This window comes from Corvus moneduloides, chromosome 5, assembly GCF_009650955.1.
Source record: "Corvus moneduloides isolate bCorMon1 chromosome 5, bCorMon1.pri, whole genome shotgun sequence".
Lineage (NCBI taxonomy): Eukaryota > Metazoa > Chordata > Aves > Passeriformes > Corvidae > Corvus > Corvus moneduloides.
The window spans coordinates 58,971,296-58,988,710 of NC_045480.1; the positions used below are offsets into that span (position 1 = coordinate 58,971,296).

Below are 17,415 nucleotides of genomic sequence, written 5' to 3' on the forward strand. Positions count from 1 at the left end.
AGCAGAGATTTGGGGCAGAACAAAGAGGTCATCCTAGGGCTATGGAACCATTAGGCATTCAGGAATCAGAATGCCAAAGAACCCTCACAAAGAGGCAGTGGAAATACTTGGAAGTAAAGCTTTAGCCTCTGAATTTTTACCTCTCTCTTGTACTTGTCAATGCATTTCAGAAGTCTCAATTGCCATAATCTTCAAGTGTAATACACAAAATGAATCAAGTGTAGATGGTAGCTTCTCTGACGCTCTCTATGCTACTCTCCTTCTGAAGGATCCTCTCAGGGATTGATGTGAAAGGAACATTATTGGTCAAATAGCTATTTCTTTTTTCATCTGAGAAAAGGCCTGTAAAGAGGGGCACATACTGCACTGAACCTCTCCCAAGCTGCCAGAGCAGGGCAGTTCTGAATTTATGCCAAATGAGCACCTGAAATTTTACTGCCAAGTTTCAGAATAGCTCTGCGTGGAGACCAATGACTGCATGGTGGGAAGGGGTGGTGAGATTCAGGCAGAGCCCAATTTAGAGGATTAGAAAAGAGTTGTTCATGAGGAGAGCTGCCACAACAGCAAGATATTGCTCATCTCACTTGAAAACTTTCTTAAGGGTTTCCCTCTTTCTTTCCAGGCAAATCATTGCTGTGGTTAGTTTTGAGGAGACAAAAGGTTACACACTATGCCTGTCCTCAGTGAGGCCGAACCAAGGATAGATGTTTCTTGCCCTTGTTCAGACTGTGTTATGACATACTGGGATCATGACAGAAGAAGATGCTTTTGAAAAGTAACTGGATTCGTTTTTCTACATCCATGCCCTCTCCAAAGCATGCCCTGAATTCAAGTTAAATGCTTTTCCCTCAGGACCAGTTTCTTTCAGGTATGGGAATAGCTAAAGGATACCTGACAACCTATAACAATACAAATATTTGTTTGCTACTGACTATTCTCATTCCAGCCAAAGAAAGCAGCTTCCAATGTAATATGAGATCACATTATATTGCAGGGAGAATTGTGCCCTTTTGCCCACATACATGCTGTATGAAGAAGACTCATGCTTAAAATGTTCTCAGGGAAAAAAAAAAAGACAATTTCTTTTTCAGTATGTTTTCATATTTCAGGTCAGTGACAAGTGTAATGGAAAGCAAAAACCAGGCTCATGGAATGGTAAAAGCAAACATCTGAGGGGGAGATTACACAAGGGACTGTGGGATGTTAAGAGACTCTGGAAGAACTGCAGGAGAAAACTGCAAAATGAAGGCTGTCCTAGCTCAGTTTGGAGGTCTTTGTGGACACTAATGTTCATAAACATTTCCACGTTTTTCCTTCTCTTTGGAAAGGAACAATTCCCTTGCATTACATTAAATTACTTACCTCTTTGCAGCACTAGAATTACTGGCAAGGTTCTGCCCTTAATCAGTGACGTGGCCACGTACTGGCCATACAGTTCTGCTGGGATGCAAGAATTTACACTATAAAAGACTAGACTGGTCTAATATTTATGTAAAGAAGGAGGAGGAAGAGGAAGAGAAATTAATGAGAAAGAGGGTATTCCTTTTGCTAGAACTCTAACAAGAATTAAAAAAAGGAAGAAAACCTAATATGCTTTGAATGCTTTTGCTAACTCTTTTTTCTTCAGGTAACTGGCCCACTATACTCACACAGAAATCAGTAATTCAAGTGCAATATAAGTACAGTAACCAGAGAACAGCACATCTTGATACTATCAAAGTTCTAAGGAAATAAAACTGCAAAAGCTGGGAGGAAGAGAAAGAAAGTACAGTTTGTCTGTTTCTGGGGTTTCAACAGGTGCATTCAGTTTGGAAGTGATGTTTAAAGAACAACACAGGCAATCTTACCAGCTGCTAACAATGAAACATTTAACACCAACAACTGAAGACTGGTGCCTGAGACTCCAGAACACCTCCACCTGGCTGACAATATGGTGGTAGGAATTAGTTAACAGAGAATTTAGGAATGATTTGAACAACCGTAAGTCATTTTTCATATGTGACTTACCCTTAATTTGGTACCACAATGTGGACATAACAACGTTGTAAGCCCATACTCACACTTCAGTGCTTTTTTTATTGCTTGGGTATCAGCTCACTCCTCATACACATACCCTACTCAAAGCACAGACAGCAAGTGGATAATGAATTACAAATTTGCTATCAATAACTAACCTACAAAATTAAAATGAACAGAATTTAAACACTTTTAAAAGGTTCAGTAGGTGAAACCTACTAATGAAAGGAATTCTGGACAAAGAGATGGACAAGTGTCCTAAAACCATGAAGTTGAGATTTGATTAATTTGATTATTTTCTTGAACATTATTGCCCTTCCACATACAAGTGAGGCTAAGATTTCACAGTATTCAAGTTTTGATTACGTAGATTTATTTACACGTATTACTTAAAAAGCCATGAAAAGCACGTCTTAGAGTTGTTCTTATTATATTTGTAAACACAGGCAGGAAAGGATTATGCTCCAACCTGTTTCATACTATCTTTTAATCAGATTTTTTTAAAAAACTTTTTCCCACCTGTAACCTTGATGCAAAGGAAAACATAATACACAAATTCATTATAAAGAGTAAACCAAGAAAGCCCTTCTTTTCATAAAGGAAATAATCATAATTTTTTCCTTTCTTCATCTAATTTCTGGCTAAGAAAATAATATACGAGGCCAGAAACCTTACTGCTCCATTTGGGAAGGTATTTTGAGAAAACAGCTCCCTACACCTTGAAATCCTATGGGATACTATTTCCAGCTATAAAACTGTGGATAGGGTTATGTGCTTGCAGTGTTTATGGTAGCTTTAGAGCTGGATCCCTCTTCCAGACTCCCAAACTGTGCTGCAATAGGGGACTTCTAAATTTTGCTGCTGCTGTTGATTTTTCACATCTTTGCACCCACTGCTTTAGAAGTGTCTGGAGTCAGCAGCTCAGAGTGGCTGCCAGAAGGTGCACTGAGAGCAGCAAACGTAGATGCAACTCTCTCAGGGACACTCAACATCATCTTCAATAGTCACCAGCTTCAGTGTGGGTGACACTTGTAGCCTCTGCCAGCTTGAGGTAAAAAAAAAAAAATCTTGAGTCATGTCCAAACATGGATCTTCCCAAGGGTAACCTGTCAGCTGTCTGCTGAATATAATGCAGTCTCTTAAAGTAGATAAATTAACTTTAACTGTTTTTGGTGGGGAGGGAGAACTCCTGTGTCATTATCATTTTACAGATGGGGATGTGTGTTTACTTTTTTTACTTCATTATAAAGAGGTATGAGCTTGCTGTCATTAAAAACCTGCAATCTGGTTTTTAGTGTCTGATCCAATTACGTGTGCTTCTGGAAAGACACACAACCAAATAAATAATTGGAGGGGTGCAACTCTGAAATGACAATTGTTATTCATCGATCTCTTTCTGCAAGTCAAGATTGAGAGATGTAAACTTCAAGTGAATGAGATCTCCTGGGTGAGATTCTTCAGTTCAAACACAGTAAACAACTGTTGTCCTCTGATGCACATTTTAGTACTGCTGCAGGCAAACTTTCTAAATATTAATAAAAAACCTATACAGATGAAAAGGAAGCCCTAGGAGCTGGTACAGAATTTCTTGCCACATTCTAGGTCTAATCAAAGAAACATATGTTTCAGGTCAGAAAGGAAAGGAGATTCCCTAATTTGCTCTAGTATTTCCCCTTCTGGAATCACAGAGCGGTCAAAATTGACTAAATTAAAACAGATTAAATGTACTAGATGGTGATACTTGCAGTTAAAAAAAAAAAAAAAGGGAGAGCCGGGTATTCTGTGCCCAAAAGCCACCATAACTCACTGGATTATGCCATTTCCTACTGTCAGACTGGCCTGCCAGCATATTTCCCTCTGCAAAGTTCAGCCTCAAGGATGCTCTCAGGTCTGAAGGAGGCAAGCAGGGGGTGCATGGCCAGTCACATAGGAGTAACAAGGAAAAATAAGAGAGATGCTCTGGCACAGATGATGCCAGTGACCACAGCCTACCCAAAACTGTCAGTTTGACTTCCTGTGAAGATAGTCCCCCCATGTGAGGGGTGGCCTAAGTACGACAGAAATGCTTTCATGTGCAAGATGGCATCTCACCTTGGGGAGATTGGTGTGTGCAAGCAGGAAACACTCACCCTATCCCCAGTTACAGAAATCTTCTGTCTATATTTCAGTTTGCTAATATTCTGATAGATATAAACACATCTACATAAAACATTATATTATATCATATTATATATATCCATATATACATGGTTTTGCAGCTGTACTGGAAATAGGTAACAGCATTTCCCAGGCATTCTTTGGGGTCTACTGAGAAAGAAGACATGACAGTTACTTGGTGATAATCTGACTGATAATACTGGTTAGTAAGAATCAAATGTTGCCTCTAGAAGACTGCCAAGCTAGGAAATGTGATCCACCTGCCTAAAAAAGGAAGATGCTAACACGAGAAAAGTGCAGCAGATCAAGATGCTTCTGCTCTCCCCACTGTCATCTCATGTAACACAAATTCCTTGGTTCTTATTTTCCAGAGACAGAGAGGAGAATCACAGAGCTGAGGAAAAAGCCCAGTCACCTGCTGTTCCTTCCAAGCTGTCATGGGTTAGCAAGCATAGTCCCAGAAGTGATGTCCTTGCTAAGGGGTGCTTACAGCTTCGTCTGGGACCTGATAGAACCTATCAGCTGGCCAGTTTGAATATGGACAATTCTTTAAGCCACTTACAATTGTGACCGCCTCTGTGATACACACTTAAGAAGAGACAAACCCCCAAGCCCCCCGCCCCCACAGGTGTCTCGTTTCTGGTGCTGGGACAGGTGGCTGCGGGCCCCGTACGGGGGCCAGCGGGCCCGGCCCAGGCTGAGCCGGGCCACGGCCATCCTGGAGCCGATGGGCCCTGCTCCACCCGCAGAACCACCCCCACCGCCACCCCCCAGCCCTGCTACAGGCAGACGGAGCAGCCCGGCTCCCCCTCTCCAGTGCAGCCAAGATTCAGCTGAAGCTGCACGGCTGTCTGGCAGAGGTCATGTGACCAACAGCGATAAGCGACATTCCAGCTGCAAGGCTGAGATGAGATTAACCCTTTTAGTGCTGTGGAGAGCTGAAAACCTGAGGGAAGAGAGAGAGGAGATGCTTAAAGCTGAAATTCTGTTGTGAAGCTATGATATATCAGAGTACCCGTTGTAATTTCATGAAGGCATGGGGGGTGGAGTGTTCAACTTGTACTTGTGAGCAAAAGCACCTGCGCTGAGATAGGCAGATGCTGACGCAGCTGTAATTTCATGAGAAGTTTGAACAGGGAGAGATGGAAGCAATGAGGACTTTTGCTCCAAATGGAAAAGGAGAAAACCTCAGTTCCTAGAGACGCTCCCAGAGATAGTCCTAGAGCGGAAGATGAGGAAGACCCTTTGCTCCCAGGGAAGGAGAAGGGCCTCTGTTCTTAGAGATTAAATGCTCCCTGAGATGGGTGAAGAGAACTTTTGTTTCTGAACAGCTCAACCTTAAATTTATACCCCAGTAATTCGAGAGTGGACCCTCGAAAGCAGTTGTGGGAAAAGCTGCAAGTCGAGGGAAGGGACTCACATGCGAGCAGAGAACCAACCCAGGCGGCTGTCTCGTTGTGATAATGTTTTCATAGCATGGGCAAGAGAGACTCCTCTTCCTAAATGGACTGAACAAGGTTATTATGGAAGTGACAAACAGACTGAACATCTCAAGGGTTGTATTTTTACATTGTCAGAGGGAGAAGGGAGAAAGGTGGGGGGAGGAGAAGAGTTCTGAAGGTGTGGTATGAGTTTTTTTTCTTCTTTTAGGTCTGCTAATAAACTTCTTTATCTTCTTTCAAGTTTGGTGCCTGCTTTGTGTTTCTCCTAATTCTTACCTCACAGAAGGTAAATAGTAATGAGTATTTTGGACCAAACCACTACACAAGCAAATGCTGGGCAAAAACGGAAGTGATGAGAAAAACATTTCATTTTGGCTGAAAGAATAGCTGTATCAAAACTTAAAAAAGGTTCTAGCAGTCACTAAGCCCACTCCTGAGGGATCTCAGAAGCAGAAATGGGAGAGTTCCTAACTCTCTGGGCAGTAGTGAGGGGTCCAGACACAGCCTTTAGAAGACACTCATTCTTTGAAGCATCCTCCTCCCAACAGCTTCCCTTCTTCCCTGAGGGGCAGCACCCACCAGTTCTAGGCAGAGGAGTAGCCAGATCCTTTTTACCTACATCGTCCTATCGGACACCTGGGGAAGGAATGAGACTAAAAGCCTGTAAAAGATACATATGCAAATTCAAGCACTACCAACACCAGGAAGTATGACGGCATGTAGTAACGCCTCCTGTCCCACACTCACGGGAAAATTTTGAAGGTAAAAAACAGCATCAAAAGTCTTACTCTTGAAAACTTTCAGAGCGCAATTAACCAGGATTATTTCCTGTATCTTTACGTGAAAGGCAGAGTACCTTGATGAATAACTGCCTTAGAGGAAAGTTCTCTGCCAGGAGCAGAGAAAAACCACCACACTCCAAAAATACCCGGGAATAGCCTGAATACTCGCTTAGGGCAACACACATGATTTTGCCATCTTACCTTCCTATTACAGAATGATTAAGAGATGCCTCCTTTTTAAAATCATCCACCTTTTATCTTAGCACAGTTAGAATATTTTAGCATTTTTCTGTTTAAAGGAGAAAGGTGATTATCACCACACAATAAAAAGAGTCTGCAATGGATTACTCCAGCATTTCAATATATTATTTATCATGAAAAATCTCATAAGGTGGTGTCTGTAGCAAGCATGTGCAAACTATAGATACCTGGGAGCAGACTGGAGCTATATGTGAGCACGATGCACTCTGTCCCACTCTGCAGCTGGGAAGCTGGGGGAAGGCATGGGCTGATTAATCCACAGCCTGGATGATCCCCGCTCAAGCAATTGTCTCCAAATCTACTTGTGCACTACATCAGGCTTTTAAGAATTGTTCAGGTACAGACCATTGGTTCTGCACTCAAGCAGTAAGAAGCTGAGTATTTAAAAAATAAATTTGAATTAAGTAAAAACAAAAGAAAGTTGGTGTTTTGGCTTTTATTTCTAGAATGAACTCTACCTTGCCTGAAAGTATTTCGTAGGCTAGAAGCTTTGACTGTATTACTTGAAGGGCTTCGTGGTGAAAGAACTGCTACATTGCAGAATCCAAATGAGGAAAAATAAGCTCTCCGTCACAAACAAACCCTGATTTTATTATTAGGTAGGGTATTTTTGCTGTTTTGTTTTACCAATCTGCTGTTCATCATACCTCCAGTATTAATATTTGCCCCTGTAGTAGCCAAAATAGGTAACATTACTTTTATTTTTGCTGATAAAATAATTTTACATAGTAAATGCCAAGAAATAAAGCAAATAAATATTTTTTGACAATCCTGAATTTTCCTTTCAGAGTTGTAACTTCTAGCTAGCAATTCATTTTCTGAAGAAAATAAAATAACGTTCTGTATTTGGCTGCAACTTTTGTGTAAGTGCAAGCAACAACTGCAGTATTTTTTTAAATGATCCACAGTGATAGCTTTGCACTTCCTTGAGGCCTCTTCTCTTCTCACTGAATGAACTCCAGGGAATGGCATCATGTCGGGCTTTCCAGATGGATTATGTGAAGCCATAGCTCAATGTCATTTTCAATAGCAAGGCTCATAATTAAAGGTCAAATAGTCACTTCATCTGCAATCAATCAATAGAAGAAGTACTAATACTAAGTACTAATCAATCAATGGCAAATGCACTAATAAAAGCCATGCATCAAATGTCTGCATATGTGTGTGCTCACATGTACCATGCATATATGTGAGCAGGGAAAAGGAGAGAAAGAGAACAAAGTGGGGGTGAAAATGCCAGAGGCCATTGTGAATACTATATTTATCTTGGCTCCTTGCAAGTTTATATCCTGTTTCACTCATTAGGTGAAATGCAAATAAACATTGGTTTTTCTGCATGTGTGATGCCCTGTATTCAAAACCCTGCCGAAGCACCCACCTCTTCACAGAGGTAACGGCTTGTGCTCCTACAGAACACAAAGGCACCTACCCTCTGTAATTTGTCCTTACACAAACACGCCCTGCACTCTGATCTTTGAGACAAAAAGTGTGTCAACTGTTCTGTCTACAAAATAAAACCCAGCATATGGGAACAGCACTCATCTCCGTGCAGAGCAAGCACTTATTCATGGATGCAACAGTGGAAGTGGCAGTTGGCCTCATGAGCATGCACTGCATGGGAATTAGCTGGTTTCATAATATGGTGTGGGAGAAAGTGACTTACAAAAGTCTTCTCATGCCTCTCCTATTACCACTTCTAAAGCTTTAAAGCTGTCAGCTCTTCTCCCACTTTAGTCGGTGCCATTCTCAGCTCCCCAGGGAATGGGCCAGACGTACCTATTTGGAGTTTCACCTGCCAAGCTGAGAGAAATCAGTTTCAAAGCGAAAGAACAAGTGTTGGGGGGTCATTTATACACTACCACTGGAATCTTGAAGATAAACAAAGCAGAGCTCCACAATGGATGTGAAATGAGAGCATGAGCCATGTTTGTGCTTTCAGGCATTGCAGTGACAGAAGGAGAACGAAAAGCTCTCTCCACCGTAAGCGAGCAGAAGATCTCTTGTTGCATAGTTTATAGTAAACACCCATGGACAAATAGAAATGTGCCAGAACAGCAAAAGAGTAAGGGTCAAAATGCCTGTGTTTGTCTTGTTTCTGCTAAGATCAGGGTGGACAGGGAAATATTTAAGTGTCATTCAGAAACAGCTAATCCTTAAAAACAGATTAGATCTACTCTGCTCCCACCTTCAGTGAAGGAAAAAAAATGCTTCCTGCTCTGGTTAACATTTCTGTTTACATCATCAGCTCAGGGGCACGCTTCTCATCACACCCTGGCTTTGTAAAACCCAATACTCCTTATTTTCACACAGATTTGTTTTTATACAGTTCTACCTTATCTGGTACTAACACCAAACAGAATAAAATATCAATGGTCTCAAACCCAGTCAGCTGGAATCTGATACACAGCAGGCACACCTGGACACACATGGAGTAGAGGTGCACACAAGCACAGCAGGCACCTCAGGCTTACCAAGGACAGGCTCCCAGGGAACTGCCAAAAGGAGCATTTTCCCATCCCTCTCCCAGGATGACTGGAAAGCAGTCTGTCCCAAAGCCGACAAACAGAACAGTCCATAGCTGAGAAACCTGTTTCATTTCATTTCATATTTATGGCTGGGGAGAAGCTGCAGGAGTCCTTGAAGTAAAGGTGGCCAAAGTATTTTTGCTGGGGTACTCGGGCAAAGAAAGCTGCAGAATACAAAAGGTGGCTTGTGAGGCTATGCTAATACAAGCAGTAACTTGGAATTGGGAAAATGTGAACTAAAAGGTCAAGGGACCTAGGAACTTTAAACTGAGTTCTTCTGAAAAAGAAAATAAAATAAAAAAATTGAGAGTGTAGTAGCAGAAGAAAAGTGAACTGACTCAGCTGTGTGCACAGTGTCAGGTCAAGACAGGTTGCATAAGGATGCTCAGTAGAGTGAGTAAAAGAAATGAATAGTTCTCATTTTTTGGGGGGTGATGGCAAGCCCCTTTTAGGACTTAAATATTTAAAAAGGCTTTGTGCTTATTTTCTTAGTGTCATGGCAAGCTAGCAGAAATATTCAACAGAGCATATATAAAACAACTCTCACTGGGGACAGAAGGGGAAACTTGCACATTTGTGCTGCTAAACACATCCAGCTTCTCCAGCTTTTCTTCTGTAGTATCACAGTTGTGCCCTAAGTTCATACACCCCTCCAAACAGCAAGCACAGCCAGTGTGTTATGACTTATGTGTGCAGTTGCTTTTTACAAATACAAGTGTAACTCTCCTGAATACAAGCTCATTTATTAGTTCGAGCTCAGCTTCATAGAACATTTGGCTGGAAAAGACCAATGTCATTTAATCTATGTTCTGCTCCAAGGCAGGATCAACTCCAGCTATTCAATTCCCATCTGAGGCTTGTCTACAATGATAGGAGATTGAAGACATCAATAGGCGACATATTCCAAAGCTAAACTGTTTTACATTAGACAGGTTTCCCTGATTGTTAGCTTAAATCGTCACCACTGTAACCAAGTCCTTCCCTTTACAAAGTCCACTGTGACAGAGTTACTTTCTTCCTTCTTTGCATCAACCTTTTATGAATTTGAAGATCACTACAGTATTTCAGTTATCGTCTCTCAACAATCCCAATTGCTTCAAACTACCTCTGGGGTCACATTTTTGAGGTCTATGATCATTCATGGCACTCTCCTCTGATGTCTTTCCAGTTAGTCCACATAATTTTTGAATTGTGGAGCCCAAAACATTGTGCAAATTTCAAAAGCCATAACACTCTGAAGCCATACAACTTTTGCTACTTCTCTGCAACCCACAGCACCCTGTGCAAAAGGAAGGTAGGTTAGTTTAGTATGCTGTGTATTTGACAAAGCTATGGGGCTGTCACTCACTGTTCTTCCCACACTGTTAAATTAATTTATTTAATGACTTGGTTCAGTAGTTTTCTACAAAATGAAGTTAAACTCAGTGCTCTATAATTCCTTGTCCCCCTCCTCATTTCCACTGTAAAAAGAGACATTACGTTTGACTTCTCCTTGTCTTCAGGAACTCCTCCACTTCCCACAGACTTTCAAAGGCGCTTGCTAACAGTTCTGCAGCACAGGCCTGGCTGAAGCAAAGAACCCTGAGGTGAGTTTCGCTCTATGAAACTGACTTGGAAAACATCTCACTTAAGTCCCAACTTGTTCTTCCCCTGTTTCAGGCTGAGCTCTTACATTGATATTGACACTAGCTGTATTCCTCTTTCACAGATACACTCTTGAAAAGAGTCAGATATTCAGTCATATATGCTTTACCAAACATCTGTTTTTATAGTCTGAGAACAGTCCAGTTGTGTCCCTGACTGAACATAATGGAGGGACTAGCAGCAAGTGGCTGTAAGCATTTCTGATTTAACAGTATTTTGTGCATATCCATCAGAATATCTTATTATCACTATGGGGTTGTAAGTGACAAATCTCTCTATGATGTTTGGATAAATTAATTCCAAGAAATAAAGCTATCCAAAGATTCTGCACATACATTTTGCTTATGTTAAGCAAAAGAGTATTGTCTATTTGTGATTTCTGAATACACTACAACCTTTGATTTTCACTTGTACATTCCAGCATTTAGATGCAAGATTTTTCTGTCAAACTGGGCAGATACACCTTGCAATCTCTTCAGAAAGAAACATGAAATTTTATCAGCACTGAATTAGGCAACAGAACAGAAACAAAAATACAGCTTTCCACAAATCAGGTGGTCTTACTCTACAGCCACTAAAATATCAGCTGAGATGATTGTGTTCTCTGCCCTGTAGAAAGGATTTATTTCATCTGTGCAAGAATATTATCCTACTATTAGTATCATACTGGTAGCAGTACTTGTCACACTAAAACCAAAACCATTTAAGCAGAAAACCCAGCAACTAAACCAACATTTTTTTTCAACACAGCAAGGTATGAATGTTACTGTTGTTTTGCTCACAAGCTTATCTCCTGACTTACCCAGGGTGAGGGATTTGTGTGTGGAACAGAAAATGATAGCCACTGTGTCTGCTGGTGTGAAAGTAGAGTTATTCCTAGAAAACAAAAGAGTTTTCATAACCTCTGATAGCAAAAACCTTCTTAAAACAGCATCTATCAAATACAATACTTTGAGGATCCATATACACGTGCACATCACTTTGATCAGTGTAGTGATAGAAATAATTCTACCCATAAATGAACAGTAGTGTTTGATTTATTTTCTTTTAGCAGAATTGTTTCTCTGTTGTGTCAAGCTCTCTAATGAATACACATCCATGTGAAGGATAGGAATTTTGAAGACATGGTGTGTAGGACACAACTTTATTCCAGCCAAGGTTACTTTTTCAAATGTGCAAAAATATCACAGCAGTGGCCACTTGACTCCGCAAAAAAAGAGAGAATGACATATCATTTCTTTTCCTAGTATGGAATAGTAAAAAAAAATGCTCAGTTTAGGCAACATATTGAGTCTACACTAAGGAGTTAGCTTCCACTTCAGAGCAAAACTGCATCTAAGGGCTTACACACTGGGACTAAGGCCAGAAGGGGTGGGAAAATGACATATAGAGAGAGAGAGATATGACTGGCCAATGGATCACTCTTTAGTCCAAATTAGGAGTAATTTTATGAGATTCTAAATATTCACCATACTGAGTTGGTGATTGCTTAAGGCATTTTAGATTTCACAGCTGGGGCATATCTTCCCCCCACATTAGGTCTAGCAGTTCAGAAGTTATTTTAAAATGCCTTTTAAGGCCAGGATATGATCTTGTCACAGAGAAATTTTCTTCTGCACTAAAAGAAGCCTAAGTAGCTCTAAGACACTGTACCCTTCTTTGTGATTCTCCCTTATGGATATTGTATAATTTATATGAAGCATTTGTCTGGAGCCTGTTGTATTGTGGCACTCCCCATTCAGCAGAGTGCTGCTAAAACAAATACTCCAGTAAGCCTAAGTGAGAGGACAACTGTGGCTACTCCAACCAGCTCCAGTGAGGCCCTGACTCACTGGCTAACACCATTCTCACTACTTTTTGAGAAGTGAACATACAACAGTCCTTCCTGGTTGATATTTTAAAAAAGAAAAAAAAAAAGCTCTACCAAACATTAGTTCAGGACAACTGTCTTTTAAAAATCACCATATAAATGTAGCAAATTAGACATATATAGGGAAGAGTGAATTGCCAGCCCAGCAAATGTATCTTGAGATGCAAAAAGTCAAACTGAGTTCTCTCTCTCATATGTCATCAGGATGTCTGCAGGGCAAATTATACCTTCAGTGACATCTGTGCAAATCCATTTTTTTTCAGTGGATGAGGTATAGCAGTGATTGATTGAGATTTAACAACTCTGTAATTAACACACAAGAAAGGACAGAATTCAGGTCCTGCTCTCTTAGCCTATGAAACTCTAACAGAGAAAATGCAGTAAGGACAATATGAAATACCAAAATGAGGTCACTCCTATTCAGAAACCTGCCTTTACACATTTGCATAAACTTTATCACCCAAACTAAAGATATCACACAAAAGAAATATTCAAAGGTTGTCATTCAGCACATTCAATTACCTTGTGGAGAAGAGGAAAGTCAAAAACATGAAGCTCATCTGAACAGAAAATACTGGAAGAGAAACAAGCTAAAATTAGATCACAATTGCAATTGCTGTGCACATGCCTTTTGTCCCCATATTACAAGTCAGAAACTAGGCTGGACCAAGTCTATCCAGAGAAATCCACTGACAGACAAGCTGGACTGCCTGGAAGAACACCACAGATCATTATATCCAGAGAAGCCAGAATTAATGTTATGGCTGCACAAGTCCTTCCTGGGATAACTCCTCTGAATCAAGTATTTCTTGACACGATGAATGGCAGGAAATAGTGCATATGCTGCACAAGTTTTGCTTATTGGGTTGACAACATAAAATCTGTCAGACATGCTCTGGTTGCTGGGCATTTAGACTTTCTATTTTACAGAAGAAAGCACAGTGTACAAGCATGATCCAAATAAACATTCTCAACCCTGGGTATATTAATCATGGTCATTCATGGGGAAAAGAAGAGAAGATCATCATAGATGTTCGAAATCTCTCTGAGACAAAGGCTAATTCCTGGGCTGGGCAGTGTGTGTCAGACATTTCCTTCAAGCTCAGTCAGCTCTGCAAGTGTGGGTAGTTGTGAGCATCCCGAGGGGAACTCTCCTCTCTGCCAGTTCTGCTGACACCCCCAGGGGCTCTGGGGGGCACAGAGCCCACACTTGTGCTGCAGAGATGTGGGGAGAAGCCTGTGGCTTCCCCCTGAGTAGCTGCAGAGACCAAGCATCATCCCAGAGCACAGGAACTCCCCACAAGGCTGGAGGAGAGACCCTGTGACCTCCACAGACCTTTTCTGAGTTTGTGGGTTATGAGGAAAGGTTTTACTTGCAGCAGAATCTGGGGTGGGTCCTCTCCCTATTCCTTGCAAAACTTCTGAATGCAGTAAGGCTGGCATGCCCCATAGGGCAGTGCAAGTCAAGACAATAAATTTGATTTTGACCCCAGTTTACAACTGGGAAACATGGCAGGGATATTAGCTATTACCAGCGACATTTTCTATTCTCTTACATACATTTCCTAGAATGTATAAATGTCACCTCAGCATGCACTTAATTCCTCCTTCATGAACTAAGGGAGCAATCCATTGTTCCTGAATTACAATTTTTCTTCAACTAAGTATGTTAATTTAATATGCACAGAAAAAAACCAATCCCTTATTACACATAATTCTGTAAAGCAATAAATGTGTTGCTACCAATTATTCCTTGTGAATATTTTGCTGTGGCTAGAATATTAGCATAAAAATTACATAAAAACATTAATCAGCAGAATAACAAACTCAGTTTCATCTCAAACTCCTCGTGCTAATTTCACTTCCTGGTGTAACACAACACCTGCATCCAGCCAACACATCCAATGGTGATATGATACAGAAACTTTTTCTAGAAAACAATGTGCATACCCCATCTCCAAAACTTCCTTGGTTTTTGGTTTTACAAATATTCCAGAAAAAACCCTAATTGTTACCAATTGTCTAGTATGTTCCAAGCAGTTCCAATGGTTATATTAATGTTCTTACTAAGAAATTCTAGTTACGCACACTGGCAATGAAAATCTATGTATGATTTTCAGTGTATTGCACAGCAAATGGTACATTTCATTCCACATGGCACGAGCACAGAGTTGTATTGAAGAGAAATAAAGGCCAAGCAAGGCAACAGAAGCAAACACTACATCAACTGTTCTAGGAAAAATGTATCTTTTGAACTAAAAAAGAATATATTTTTTTTAAAGTAGTGGTCAGCCCAGTTACATAAAATTACCTCATTCTGAGTTTCTCTGCGTGTTAAGTCAGAGCTGAAAATCTCCCTATCATTCTTTTTTGCTGACAACTCTGCACTGATTTAAGTGCAAGGTCCCTCTCTGGTGCCAGTGCAAAGAAGTATTTATTCCATTTTAAATAAAAGCTCCATATCAATGCTTCCTACTTCTTTGCTTTCAGAATAAAGCATTTATATGGTACCACTTATAATTCCATTATTATTTTACACAGGTATAGTGTTTCATAATCCAAAAAAAAAGCCACAAATAGGACAGAACTAAGATCTGATACACAAAGGGCAGGGGCAAATTTCCTAGTGACTTTAGTAGAGGTCAGATTTGTAGAAGATACATTATTTTTATTAGACAGAAGCATATGCAGACACACACCTCAAAGTAGGTGATGGACTGATCTCTTGAACTCTAACAGTTTTAGAGTACGAGATGTGATTTATACTGAAGTATACTGTAGTTACCTCTCCTCCATGCAAATTGAAACTCCTGTCTGTGGACAGTCTGAAGCAAGATGGGAATTCCCTGCTGGGAGAGGAGACAGTGCCTGTACAGCACTGCCTTTCCCTGGGAGGGAATGATCTGCAAGTGTGTTTCCAGCTGATGGCAAGGATACCAGCAGCCTATTCTCACGTGGATGTTATTTAAGGCTGAATGACTTGAGTGCTTCTAAAACAAGCTCTAAAAAAATGTGTTCATCCACAGAAACAGATCAACACATTCAAACTCCCAACTAGTTTCTAGGTTTATAATATGCTAAAGAAGAATAATTTAAAAATTGTAACAGTGCTTCTGAGTAAGAGCTCAACCCCAAATCTTTCCTTGCTGTTTGGAATGTGACACCTGTGCATTTATGGCTGTTTAATAACAAAGAAGCCAAAACCAGAATGCCAATAAATGCTTGTAAAGTAATACTGTGCCCTTTTAGAAAAGGAAGGCCACATAGCAACCTCAGGCACACCTAAATAACAGGGTTCATCCTCTCTCAATGCTTACTCAACCACCTAAAAGCATCCAGCCCCTAACAAGTCTGGTAATATGGTTTACTAGATGCTTTAGAAGCTCTAGCCTCATGCCAGTATCCCCACAGCTCCCTCACTACATGTAGCTCGTTACAGACCTAAAACACAAAAGCAGGAGTCACTTCAGGGCTGAACTTACTTATGAACACGATTATAATCAAGCTAAATTTATCCAGGTCGATATTTGGATTGGCGAAAGTATCACAGAATGTTGTGTAGATGATCATCAGGAGCACACAGCTGCTGATAGCACCAAATGGAGGCTTCTTCCTTTCAAGCCAGTCCTTGATGTATCTTCGGACAATCTGAAACACAGAAACCAACAGGTTGCCTCTTTTCAAAGATGCAGGGAGCCAAGTTGGGCATCACAAAGTGAATCTGACAGTGGAAAGACACAAAGAGAAGAGAGTCATTTGGATGACGGCCACAGTGGATTTCAAAGCTTCCCTGCCACACAACTCTTCTTCTGGGGAATTTAACATTTGTAGTGCAACTTCCACTGGGTGTCCATAATGAGAGTATATTTTCAAGTACATTCAAATCCATCCTTAATCATGCCAAATGTTCTTTGCTAGCTGTCACTGAGACGTGCCCATTAAGCCTCCCCAAAGTTTATCTCCTCTGCTGATACTAATGGATGTATGTAATTATCACAGTCCCCTTTGCATCAACAGACAATTCCAAGTGCAACTTTGGGAATCTTAAAAATCTGACATCTTCAGGAATTTCATGACGGTAGATAATCGAAAGTGATCCATGGAACATTTTAATATTTAAATAGATAGCGATGCACCAGAAGTTTTTAATTAAATTATAACTCAAGCTTGAAAAGCAAAAGTGCATGTGTTGTGGGAGTTTAAATAATTCAAACTCTGAATATCTGGAGTTTTTGTAAATCCAAAGACAAATGCCATTTGCACGCTTGTAGAATACCAGAATTAACACATGAAAACAAGGAAACCTACTGTACCTAGCAGAACTTTTGCACTTTCAGGAAACAGAATATGAAGCTGTTTTTCAAGAATTTTTTAGAAACTACTATAAATTTTAAAGCAATCTCAACTTTCAAATTATGCTGAATACCACAGCACTAAGCCTCAGCAGATACAATGCATCTATTTTAGCCCTGCCTGGGGAGTCGCTTGTAGTTTTTCTGTTTACTTTATATGGTTTGAAAAAACTTTTTAAAGCTTTTACCGTACAGCTGCAACTCATGTTAATTTTTCAGCAATCACATTATCTTGCCTAATTTCTCCTGAGGCCTCCTGATGTTCTCTGTTACCACGCTCTTTTGGAAATCACAGCCTGGGATCCTGAAGCACTTCTGCCAGAGGGCTCCAAAGCTGTCTCGTGACCTTCCCTTAGTGGTACCATT

The 17,415-nt window shown here is 40.5% G+C and overlaps 1 protein-coding gene across 9 annotated transcripts in view; it reads right to left on the reverse strand.

Annotated features, from left to right (window-relative positions):
- Positions 1-17,415, reverse strand: part of SLC10A7 (solute carrier family 10 member 7) — a 148,982-nt gene that overhangs the window by 17,207 nt on the left and 114,360 nt on the right. For 7 of the 9 annotated variants that reach the window (XR_004240070.1, XM_032108478.1, XM_032108480.1 and 4 more), the window contains 3 exons: positions 16,180-16,345; positions 13,220-13,271; positions 11,630-11,703 (listed from right to left, as the gene is read on the reverse strand). Coding sequence is in view for 8 of the 9 variants with exons in the window: in XM_032108478.1 (XP_031964369.1) it covers positions 11,630-11,703; positions 13,220-13,271; positions 16,180-16,345 (292 nt within the window). In the remaining variant the exon portion in view is untranslated. Of the gene's footprint in view, positions 1-9,161; positions 9,348-11,629; positions 11,704-13,219; positions 13,272-16,179; positions 16,346-17,415 lie in introns of those variants that run through there. The other 2 variants (XM_032108479.1, XM_032108481.1) reach the window with 2 other exon arrangements.